Source organism: Lutra lutra, chromosome 15 (assembly GCF_902655055.1).
Source record: "Lutra lutra chromosome 15, mLutLut1.2, whole genome shotgun sequence".
Classification (NCBI taxonomy): domain Eukaryota; kingdom Metazoa; phylum Chordata; class Mammalia; order Carnivora; family Mustelidae; genus Lutra; species Lutra lutra.
The window spans coordinates 12,240,134-12,252,386 of NC_062292.1; the positions used below are offsets into that span (position 1 = coordinate 12,240,134).

At 46.7% G+C, this 12,253-nt stretch overlaps 1 protein-coding gene across 15 annotated transcripts in view; it reads left to right on the plus strand.

Annotated features, from left to right (window-relative positions):
- Positions 1 to 12,253, plus strand: part of CDC42BPA (CDC42 binding protein kinase alpha) — a 338,602-nt gene that overhangs the window by 322,178 nt on the left and 4,171 nt on the right. For 9 of the 15 annotated variants that reach the window (XM_047703785.1, XM_047703770.1, XM_047703774.1 and 6 more), the window contains 4 exons: positions 633 to 750; positions 5,937 to 6,122; positions 8,632 to 8,749; positions 12,053 to 12,210. In XM_047703785.1, the coding sequence (XP_047559741.1) occupies positions 633 to 750; positions 5,937 to 6,122; positions 8,632 to 8,749; positions 12,053 to 12,210 (580 nt within the window). The remainder of the gene's footprint in view (positions 1 to 632; positions 751 to 5,936; positions 6,123 to 8,631; positions 8,750 to 12,052; positions 12,211 to 12,253) is intronic. The other 6 variants (XM_047703777.1, XM_047703781.1, XM_047703778.1 and 3 more) reach the window with 1 other exon arrangement.

Consider the following 12,253-nt stretch of genomic DNA (forward strand, 5'->3'; position numbering starts at 1 on the left):
CGGTCCGGGTGGGCTCCGCGGTGGTGATGCCGGTATTGGACTTGGAGGGCAGATTTGAGCTCTGAAAATCTGTCACCCATCTGTGGTGTCGATCATGAATGTACTCCTCAGTGTAATTTTAATAAGTACTCCCCCAAGTGTGAGTACGGACTGGATTAAAGTACCATATTGTGATTGATTGCTCTGTGTCTATGAAGTACTTACAGTTCTTAGACTGAGGGCCTTTGTGCAATCATATATAGAGCACACGGCTGCGTGTGGTACATCTGTTCCTTCGGGTTAACTCTATTCATGAACAAACAGCCCAAAGGCTTGTAGTATTTCCAGACCCATAGAAAAGCATCGCCAAAGTGTTATCAGTTATTTTAAAAGACATACATAAATTGGTCAGAACTATCTGTAAAATACAGCTTTGATATGTAAGTGCTAAGAGAAGCCTATTTTCCCACCAAAATGCTCAAGCTCTTTTATTTAAAACAAGTTTCTAAGTCAAGTTTTAATGGAGTATATTCTGTCCTTATTAAACATGATTTCACAGTTTTATTTTTGTGAATAAAGAATGCTTAACTTTTTTCTGAAGTTATCTAGAGCGATCACAGAAAAAATGTCTAAACAGGTGTTTTATCTTACAGAGAGATGCTACGAGATCCAGAAATGAGAAATAAATTAATTTCTAACCCAACTAATTTTAACCACATAGCACACATGGGCCCAGGAGATGGGATACAGATCCTAAAAGACCTGCCTATGGTAAGAGAAATGAAGAGGGAATGAGAACAGGGTTACAAGGGGGGCAGAGGGGAAAGCGTACATGCGTGCCTAAATCTGTACATAGATTTAAGAGGAATCGTTAGTATGATGATGTTTGTGTCCATACATCACAATATGTGTAAGATGCTTGATGATATATACCTGATGAGAAAAACATAACATTTGGGCATCAGTGAGAAACCGAACAGTTCCAGGTCTTAATTGCACACCCCACAAACTTGTCCAGACTTACTGTTGGTGGTGGAATACACTGCCGGATTTGGAGAGCATCTGTACCAAGACTCAAAACTTGCTCGTGACATCACTAACATTTCACTACGTTTTAGCAATTCACTACAGATATTTGGCCTCCGCCCGCCCCCACCAAGAGAACCATGTTAGGTGGGTCATTAATGGCCACACCTCTTACCTGGTTGGCCAAGCAAATCTTTTTCCTCTCCCCGGTTATAAACATGTTGCCTGGTCTGTCTTACACACAAAAGTACAACATATGAAAAAACTTGTTTTTCATATGAAGACTGGATTCTTGGACCCATTATGTTGAGATGAAGAATATTAGTGGAATTGGCTAATTTTCCAGGCTCCATTTACACTTAACATGTCAGTATCACAATAACTCAGCAAATTATTGAGACTTTAATAGGAGCCTTTTGATCATGGGTAGTAGCGTTATATTTGTGAATGTGGACCCGGAGCTTTTTCTTTTTCTTTTTCTTTTTCCTTTTTTTTTTTAGAAAAAAATAAAATATTTATGTATTTATTTTTATTTTATTTTTTTACTTTATTCCTGTGGAGTTTTCTTTCATTTTATTTTATTTTTATTAACATATAATGTATTATTTGCTTCAGGGGTACAGGTCTGTGAACCATCAGTCTTAAACAATTCACAGCACTCACCATAGCACATACCCTCCCTAATGTCCATAACCCAACCACCCTATCCCTCTCCTCCAACTCCCCTCCAGCAAACCTCAGTTTGTTTCCTGAGGTTAGGGGTCTCTTACGGTTTGTCTCCCTCCTGGATCCCATCTTGTTTCATTTTTCCCTCCCTTCCCCTATGACTCCCCTCAAATTCCTCATATCAGAGAGATCATATGATAATTATATTTCTCTGATTGACTTTTTTCGCTTAGCATAATCCCCTCTAGTTCCATCCACCTCATTGCAAATGGCAAGATTTCAGGTTTTTTGATGGCTTTTTCTAAGGGAGTCTGTCCTCTAACCACATTACCAGCTCTGCTGTTGTAGGAGATTCAAGGATCTATCACTGACAGGAAAAAAAGCCAGGTGATATAGTTTTATGTGCAATCAAGTTTTTTAAAATAATAAAGTTAAGCTTTTGAAGGTAGTCCTGCATTTGTTTCACGAAAGAAACAAAAAAAAATCAGTCATTGAGTCTGAGTTCCTCATTGGAAATACCCCAATTAACCGGTCTACCCTGTTCTTGAACCAATACAATGCTCTTACTGTTACCACCAAGGCATTATGTTGACCTGGTTATAAGTCCTCCTTTAGAAAGTGAACAGTAGCCATTTATCCTCTTGGAATGGGGATTGCTATTAGCTGTGCTGGATAAGTTATGAATAAAGTGTTCAAAAAAGTTACATGTAATAAAACTAAGGAAAAAATCGAAGACTAAATATATTAAATATTAAACTGTTAAATTTACCTATCATATTAAAACTTAGGGGTTTTCACCTTTTTGCCTAGGAATGAGATTTCAGATTTCTGTCCACTGTTTTCCCATTCTGAGCATGTGTTTAAAGTTCTTAGGCTGGTTTTCCTTTATTCTCAAGTAAATGTGACATAACCATACAGTCAAAAGCCTTTCTCATTTTAAAGAGAATTTTTACACTTTGGTTAATGTTGGAAATGTGTATTATGTTATAGCTTATACTTGATAGCTCAAGTGCTAATGTACCATTTTAATGAAAGTTTTAAAGATTTTGGAGGGATAGAAGGAGACAAATTTCAAACAGGCATATGTTGCAAAGCAATTTATCAACAAATATAAAATTATTTCAGTGGTTAACAAGGTTTTGATAGATATTATACTTTTTATTTATTTATTTTAAGATTTTATTTATTTATTTGACAGAGACACAGCGAGAGAGGGAACACAAGCAGAGGGACTAGGAGAGGAAGAAGTAGGCTTCCCGCTGAGCAGGGAGCCCAAGGTGGGGCTTGATCCCAGGATCCTGGGATCATGACCTGAGCCAAAGGTGGATGCTTAATGACTGAGCCACCCAGGTGCCCCTGTATTACACTTTTTTTATTAAAATTTCTTTGACTTGTGCTTCATTTTGGTGCACAAAAAAAGAATATATGTAGTTTTATCTTATATATTCCCACAACATAAAAATTACAGGGGCGCCTGGGTGGCTCAGTGGGTTAAAGCCTCTGCCTTCGGCTCAGGTCATGATCCCAGGGTCCTGGATTCGAGCCCCGCATCGGGCTCTCTGCTCAGCGGGAGCCTGCTTCCCCCCTCTCTCTCTGCCTGCCTCTCTGCCTGCTTGTGAACTCTGTCTGTCAAATAAATGAATAAAATCTTTAAAAAAAAAAAAAAAGAATTACAGAAAATTTTTCTATACATTCTATTATCTCCCAGAAATTACAGTATTCCCTTAAGGTGAAATACTTCAGGGTTTCATAAAATACTCCTCTGCTGAGTAGCCTTCTGCCATCAGGTGAAAAACCAATTTGCTAATGTTCCAGAATTTTTTCAGACCTTCGCACACATAAGATTTGGTCACCACACACCCTGATAAATGAGTACAGTGAAAAGAAATGTCAGATTTCAAACATCGTAAGAACTTTTGTATCAGAGCCTCCCTCACTCCACTTTTTCTTCCTTTACCCTTCTACCACTTAAAGTAAAAGAAGTCTTTTATTTATTTATTTTTGTTAACAATAATGTCTAGTCTTAATTACTGAGCTGAACAAGCTCAGACAGTGTTTCCTGAAGGTTTTTCCCGCAGCTGACTGCATGACACGTGGCCTTCTGTGCAACCACTTGTCCCATTAGATCCCTTGGTTTTTAGCATTTCTTGTCCCCAAGAAATGCTAACCCATGACTGCCTTGTCGGCTCCTTCCGTCATTGACACACGTGCCCCTCTGCCCTAGAATGCAGTCCAGTTTTTAATGTTTCTTCCAGGCCTTTCTTACCTTGTAAGCACATTTGTATTTCCAGGACGAGAAGTTGGTGTACCTTTTGAAACCTGTTTCTTCGCCTTAATTTTAGTTTCACTGGCCTTCTTCCCTTTACTAGAAAGGGACGTACAAGCCAGGGCTGTTTATGGGAACCCACTTCACCATCTAACCAGTATTTTTGATACACTGTCCACCCAGACCCGTGCTTGCCTTGGGGTAGACACTGGTAAACAACACATTGGTATGCACATCTGAAGAACAGTAGTGATATGCATGTGTGTCCCTGTGTGTATATATGCTTACTGAAAAGCTTGTGATATTTTAATATGGTCCCAGGTTTTGATATGTCCTTTCTGCTGAAGTGAAATTATCTGTTCTTTAATGAACAATTTCCAAAAATTAAGATGAATTAAATTCATCTATCGTTAACGTGTCAGAAGGGCTGTCAGACCCCAGAGCTCCATGTTACCATCCGTGCGAGGAGCAGCACGTACCCCAGACATTGTTATGTTTTAACTCATATCAGTACTGCTTTCCTGGGACGTACTTACGAGCTTAGAGAGTTTATTGAGTATCTTCGGAAGCTCTTCTGGGTGCCAAAATGATATTGATAGAGGATTGTTTGCTTCATGAATGTGCAAAAGATCATCAGGCTGAGGGAGTCTGGGTCCGACAGGAGCCCTTTACACACATGGTGTGCAGGACTTAGAAGGACATACTGCGTTAGCTTCTTGAATCCTGCTTGCCGTTTGCTTTTTTCCCATAGTGGGGGCTGGCAACAAAGGGCAGATTTTTCTCCCACTGAATCCAAGAAAAATAGTTTACCTCCAGAAGATTTGGTTTTGGCCCATGACCTTTCTCCTAGCCTTTTGTCCATCCCTAGAGTTGTTCATGAAGACCAAGTTTCTAGCTCAGTGACCCCTTAGAGCTCCACGAAGTAATACTGCTTCTTCAAGTCAAAGTTACATTGACATCAGTGAGTTTTTTTCTTTTTGGAAATAACCTTGGAAAGCACTGGTTCACTCACATCTCTAAACCATATGTTATAGAAGAGATTTTGTTTAAGTCTCCATAAGTTACCAGATTTTGTTAAGCAAAGCTGGCTCATCCCAGCTCAGGAGGGCGTACGTTCTGCCAGCTTTCTCCCTGCAAGTCCTTCCCTCCCACCCCTGAACCCTGCAGCTGCTCTCCGGACCTAAACCATGAAAATGCCCCTCAGAGACAGGCTGGGTGCTAAGTAATCTGGGCTCCCAGATTACTGGGCTCCCAGTCATCATACCTGAAAAACTAGAGCTCTCCATTTGAAACGCTTTGTTGGGATCTTTAGAATTACGTTATTTTATGTTTTAGTACCCCCAGACATGGAAGGGAAGCTTTTTTCCCCTTGTTAAAAACAAACGTGTCCTTTTGGGTGTCTACGTGGAGACAGGTTTGGGCTGCTGAGAGTCATGTCAGTAATCAGGGTCATCCTCAGTCCCACTCTGCTCCTGTCAGAAATAAGAGCAGTAAAAACACACACTGGAGTCTGTACGTCCCAGGAAACGGTTTCCGGTTTCCACAGAAACAGCTTCATGGCACTTTTCTTGCGAGAGGCTGGTTGTGGGATTGCTGCTCTTTTACTTTCTTGCTTTGTTGGTATGTTTTTGCCATGTTTTGATTTTATCACACAAGAAAATTCTGAACTAAACTCTGAAAAAAGTCTCCTTGCAACTCCGGAAGTCCATTTCTGCTTCCCTGATGCAAGTAATAATAATAATAATAATAATAATAATAATAATAATATTAATAATAATAATTTTATAAAGCAAAAGATCTTTTGCACATCAGCTCTTTCGGTTACTGGCAGGAGGAGTACAAAATTTAACTCTCTAAGGCCTGAAAGTATTTCATGAAGGATTCAGTCCTGATGTGAGACGTGTCGTTTCTGCTGCATGCATGCTGTGAAATGTCACCTGTGACCAGTGACTCCATTCTCATGACCTCACGACTTCTGTTCTTTCTGTCGTTTTGTTAGCCAGGCTTCCCTTATCCATCCCCTCATCATCACTCCGGCCTGATCTCCTCTCCGATCAACTTTGAGCACATCTATCACATGACTGTTAATTCCGCTGAAAAATTTCTCTCTCCTGATTCCATAAACCCTGAGTATTCCCCGTCTCTGCGCTCTGTCCCTGGTACACCAAGCTTTATGACTCTGAGGGTATGAACAGCCGAGTCAGGGGTTAACTTCACTAACTGTGTGCGGACCTCTGTAGCTGGCTTGATAAGTAACTCTGCTGGGGGTGGGGGACATTTTCTGAGCGTGAGTGTGGGCCTTCAGCCTGCTTCTCTTCTGCCAAACCTCGTTCTTCCTCCTCCTCCTCTTCAAGTTCAGGTTTGTTTCCTCTTTTGAGGAAAAACACGAAGACAGGAGGATTTCACTCTTAGTTTTTAGACAGTGAAGGAGGTATTTTTATGTTTCACGGACGATTTTTCCATCATGATTTTCCCTTTCCGGATACCATCACTAAATATAGCCCCTGCGTGGGTCTTTATTCTTCTTAAACAAAAAAGGAATCCTAGAATTTTCCCATTTTTTAATAGTTCATTAGCCTAGAACTGGTTTAATTCAGAGAAAATATTTTTTCATTTAGTGGCATTCAAGTCTGTGGTAGGGCCTGGCCACAGGCCTTCTTTCCACAATAAACCCCTTTTGAAAAGCTTAAAAATCTCCCAGGTAAAAATTATAATAGTATTAAGGAGTCAAAGGAAAAATTAGAAAAAGATGATAATCTCATTAGTTTTTGAGGTGCTGATAGGCCTTTAATTCCAGCCAGAATCCAAGATATAACAACTAAATCAGAGAGAGAACTAACACAAAGGGGCTGCACTGGGAAGGACGGTGGCTAGAGAGCTGGTGGCCATTAGCAGATTGTCCATACTTCCATCAAGAAAAACGTTTTCTCAAGTGCATTTTGCAAATAGTATACTTGGATTCTGTACTGCAAACCCGGGTCCCGCAGGACCCTCTGACCAGCTTTTTATTTGCATAGAAAACTGTAGGCTAAGAAGTTTATTTTTGTATTTTTGTTTGTCTTAGAAAAATACCCTAAATTTTAATGTTTGAAATGGCATTGCCATGAAACTATAATGTCATTGAAATGTCTTATTTGACACAATAAGATTAACGATAAAAATAAAGCTTAGTTTGCTTGATAACAGATGGCAGGGAGTGGTTCCAGAGGAATGTTGTAGAAATTATTTGGTCAGGAGTTTTTCCAGTGAAAGATGGCAGAGATGTTCTGTAAGTCAGTCCTCTGCTAGTTAGAAACACTGTCGTCTTTAAGTTTTCCCCTAATTCAAAGCATATTGGCGCATGGAAGACACCAGCAGCGCTGGTTTCCTGTCACTTTATGGAAGTTGAACTCCAGCTGAATGAATGGTAAACCATCTTCTGTGGGGGTTTTTTCTCACAAAACTTGTCTTCTGTGAGTCAGTCTTTCATTGCTTCAGCATTCAGAGTTACTAAACCACTGGTATATTTTTACAGGCCCAATTTATGCCGTTTGTTCTAGGCTAGGACGCCACCAAGGTGTCGTAAGGGTTACGGCAGAAACTGTACAAGTTTAAAGGGTGAAACTGACCTTCCCATCTCTGTTGATGTCTGCTCCGCTGCGCTGTGTGCGTGTCTCTGGGGAATCAGAGGTTGCTTCTCTGTGCGTGAGTGAATGTTAGAATGCGGGCACTGTTTCAGTTTTGTTTTATTTTCTTGGAGGAAAAATAACACACCAAGAATTAAATGGACTTTGCAGACGTGATACATGAACTGAAATGGCGGTGGTTGTGTGTGCGGCCGGCCGGCTGCCTCTCGGCTGGCACGGCTCTTCGGGATGTAGGACTGGGAGTTCTTCACGTGATACTAACGTGTGTTCTCCTGACTGCTGACCTTGGCCTGTTGTTAGTTGTCTCGACACAACCTTCTCTCAGGTGTCAGCTGCCCCTCCTTCTGGTCTCAAACGTTTGGGTCCATCGAGGCAGCCAAGGGCTTTCCGTTCTCAGCCAAGTCCAGACAGCTCGTCCCCACGTCTCCTCTCTAGCCGAGTGTGACTTTCAGAGTACTCGGGCTCACTTTTCTACCTGGAACCCCGGACCCGTTCCATGATGTGATGGAAAACTTCTCAAACCAGGATTGCCGAGTGAGAGCATCCCGCCGGCTGTGGCAGCTCCGGACGGGCTGTCTGCGACCCAGAGCACGGCTCTGCCAGCGTGGGGGCTGGGGGTGGGACGTCCCCCCCCCATCTGGTGTCACCCCTACAGCATTTACTGGAGGAAAATACACTCCTCCCTGCCTTGCCTCCGTGTGGCCTTATTCTGTGGAGCTAGTGGAGCCGTCCTGGTAGAAATCTCGTAGGAAGCGGAAGCTTTGCTTCCGATCTCTGCAAACGTCCATGTAATTCTGCTGTCACTCCAGCCGCTAACTTTTACTTAGCTGCTCTCACAACAAAGAGAATTTTTATGTGTCGATAACATTTCACTAAGTGTAAGGATGAGCACTTACGCTGGGTGGGGGTGAGCTTCTGTCGGGGTGCTGAAGTTTGGGGGCCGGAGGGATCATGCTGTCACTCTGGTCAAGATCACTTGTTTGTTGAAACCGAAGTGAGCGGTAGATGTCGTGGCAGAGAATCACTTTCTGGCTGGCTGAAGAGTTTCTCTCTGTGCTTTGTTTTCAGAACCCCCGGCCCCAGGAGAGCCGCGCGGTGTTCAGCGGCTCCGTCAGTATTCCCTCCATCACCAAATCCCGCCCTGAGCCCGGCCGCTCCATGAGCGCCAGCAGCGGCCTGTCAGCGAGTAAGTGCCGCCCGGGGGTCCCCCGCAGCCCCTGCCCCGCTGTCGCCTCCCCAACGCGCGCGCGCTCCCCGTGGGGGTGGGGGGGCAGGGGACTAGTGAGCACACGAGCGCCTGTGGAGAAAACCATCACGGGCTCCGTTCGAGCTCACGGTGCCCCCGGGAGACGGACACTTCATACCACAAGCTGTGGTGATCGAGGCTCTGAAGGAAATAAACGGGCCACCGTCTTGGAGTAAGGAGGTGTAGCCGTTGGGGACAAAGTCACACTGAGGGGAATTAGGAGGGTCACGGGCCCTCCTAGGGGAGAAGCCCTGCTGGAGTCGTGTTTGACGACTTGAGAGAAGGCCAGTGTGGCCACCTGGTGGCGGTCAGACAGGGACCCGCAGATAACGCACGAGCGGTGGGCAAGGGGCCGATCAAGCAGGGTCGTGCAGAGCAAGCTGAGAATTTTTATTTTATTAGAAACGCAATCGGAAGCCTCTAAAGATTTTGAAGGAGGGAAGGACCTTTATCCAGTTTACATTTTTAAAAACATCCCTCTGACTGCCGGATGGAGACCGGACACAGGGCAAGAGTGGGGCGCGCATCCCGATGGGGCTGTCGGAGTGGCCGGCTTGGGGGACAGGCCTGGGGGACTGCGGTGGAGGAGGGAGAAGGGAGACACTCTGGGGTTAAAACAGTAAGGCCTGGCAGGGAGTTAGCTGTGGGAGGTGAGGGACAGGGAAGAGTTTCAGGTGACCCTTGGTTTCCTGTGGGAGCAGAGTGGGGCCAGGGTTCTGGAAGGTTCAAGATCATAGCCGGTGCACAGAAGGGGAGGATGTTTGCCCAGTGAACATCCAGTAGACGGCAAGTCTTCTGCTGGGGCGCAAGGGGGACAGTCTCTGTGACCGAGCATCTGCGCTCACGCGGCTCGCCGTCCCTGTTGTCTGCCTCTCTCCTTTCACCCCGAGCCTCAGCACCTCTCGCACTCTGCACAGAACCCTGGGCTTGGCCGAGAGAGGAAACTCGGCCCCATGCTGGGCTTCCGCTCTGCTGTAGCAGGGAGCGACTTCAGGGCAGCGGGGGGTCGCGGGCGGTTCACTGTCGGCCTTTTCGAAAGTGCCTGGCCACTAACAGCCGCCTGCTTCGGAATGAGAGGGGTGGAGAGGCAGCGTCTGACTGATTGCAGCAATTAGAAGTTGGTCTTGTTGAATTCAGAGATCGTTGGTAGTTCTGGAGCATAAGCAGGGAGCTACGTCACACACTCATCGTGGCTTCCCCAGTCAGGGGAAGATCGCTTAGAGCCAAGGGCTGCTTTTCTGACACTTTCTCAAAAGCAGCATGGTGTTGGCCAAGAGCTCGGAGGTTGTGAGTGGGGGACACCCCAGAAGTGCAGATGCATCCATCATAACCATGTGCGGGGCTGAGGCAGCCACCTCTCCAGGAGGGCCACAGTGAGGGGCCTCTGTCCCTGCTCACTGTGCCCACCCACCAGGTCTGCACGAACCCCGCAGGCGTGGCCTCCTTGAGGTCCTTAGTAAGAGGAAGGCCCTCCCAGGAATCCCAAGGGGCATCTGCTGCGTCAGGTGCCTCCTGCTGGCTTTGAGAACAATCCAGCTCGTCAGAAGGTTCCAGAAGGTTCCAGAGGACAGCTAGCTGAGAGAGACACAAGAAGTAATAGGGAACCCTGTTGTCTGTATCCAGAACCAGAAGCACAGATCTTCCACAGCCAGACTTGGGATGGCTTCACAATGTGAAGTAAAAGCCACACGGGGATTCCCATCGAGGCTCTGTCCTGCTCCCCGCAAGGAGGAGGACCCAGTCCTCCCATCGGCAGCAGGCTTGCTAGGAAGCCTGGCCTCTCCTGAGGTCATGCAGACTCAGACACCTCGCCACCTGAGCCAGCACTCTTTAGAAGAGGCCGTGCCTGAGTGTATGGCCTCAGTCAGCCAGGACCATGGTCCTCAGACTGTCCCCAGGCCCCTTTTGCTGGTCAAAATAGCCCTGCTGTCACGTGTTAACACCAGAGTGGAGGCAAGGAGATGGCAAACGGGGGGCAGCCCTGCGCAGGCCCCGGTGTGCACCTGTGGGTCACACCATGTTCTCCGTGTACCCAGGGCTGTTGTTCCCCCAGATCCCCGTACGGGAGAAGTTGCTCTCGTGTCTCCAGATGGAACTGAGACTCAGAAAGGTAACAGAGCCTGCTCGAGGCCACGCAGTCCGTAACCAGAGCAACGGAAGCCTCTGGCGGTGTGGATTTCTATTCAGAATGACAAAACTTATACAAAAATAAAATACCATTTCCGTGACACTGAAGCAGGCGCGGGACCAGTTGCGCCTTCAGGAAGGCCGTGACTTAAGGACCCAGAAGAGTCCCCTCAGCAAAGTAAGGCGCGCCTTCGCGGCGGCCGTGAGGAGCAGCGTGTGTCTAGTGAGAGACCCTGCGCAGCAGGCGCTGGGGGCAGCTTCCCGGGGAGCAGGAGGGCGAGCCCCTGGCTCCCAGCCTGAGGTGCATTCCAGAATCCCCACAAGAGGCTTGAACAGGAACCTCTGAAGTTCTGCCACGATAGGGCCCAGGCACGGACATTCAAGCTCCACGACACATGCCCGGTGTCCACACGGCGCTGGGAGCTGGGGTAGGAGTCATTACGGTGACACACGGGCCACCTGCAGCCGAGGGGGCCCCGGAGGGAAGCGGCCAGGAGTCCCCAAGCACAGGCGCGTCAGGCAGGTTCCTGTCCACGTAGATGAGCACCCCCGCGTGTCCATGGTCGTGAGGTACTTGAGGTGCTCGGCACGGTCCTCTTGACACTAGTACTGAATTCTTAGTGTAAAAACACAGTCTGGATCCTGTATGAAAACCTCAGCAGCCTCTTTAGACCCATGGTCTTAATATGGAAGCTCAGGAGGATTAAAATGTTTTTTAAGCAAAAGCTTAAGGAGGAATACTGAGAGCTTTATATAGGTACGAACAATTCCCCAGTATTTCCAAGGGGTTCTTGTCATCCTTTTCCCTCCTCCGAGAGGTTTGGGTGCCTCAGCTCTGAGACCAAACTAGAGTATGAGTTTGAAGAAACTCACCTCACTTTTGTATTCCAGGCTTTTTTCCCTGTGGAATGAAAATGCTTCTCTCCTGTCCCTTTACTTTTCATGCAAATTCTCCAGCAGTGAAGTGATGGCTGCAGAGGCCAGTGGCCTTGAGAAACAGTGTCCCTCAGCAGCTGGCCCCAGGGTCTGCCCAGGTCTCCCCAGTCCGCGCGCTTTCTACAGGGCCGTCCCCTTGTCTGTCCGTGTGCGAAGCCTCACCTGAGTGCCGTCCTGCAGGGTCCTCTGCACAGAACGGCAGCGCGTTAAAGAGAGAGTTCTCCGGAGGAAGCTACAATGCCAAGTGGCAGCCCATGCCCTCCCCGTCAGAGGGCTCGTTGTCTTCTGGAGGCATGGACCAGGGAAGTGACGCCCCGGCCAGGGACTTTGACGGAGAGGTGAGTGGGGTGTGGGCAGCATCAGCGTCTGACCTGAAGAAGT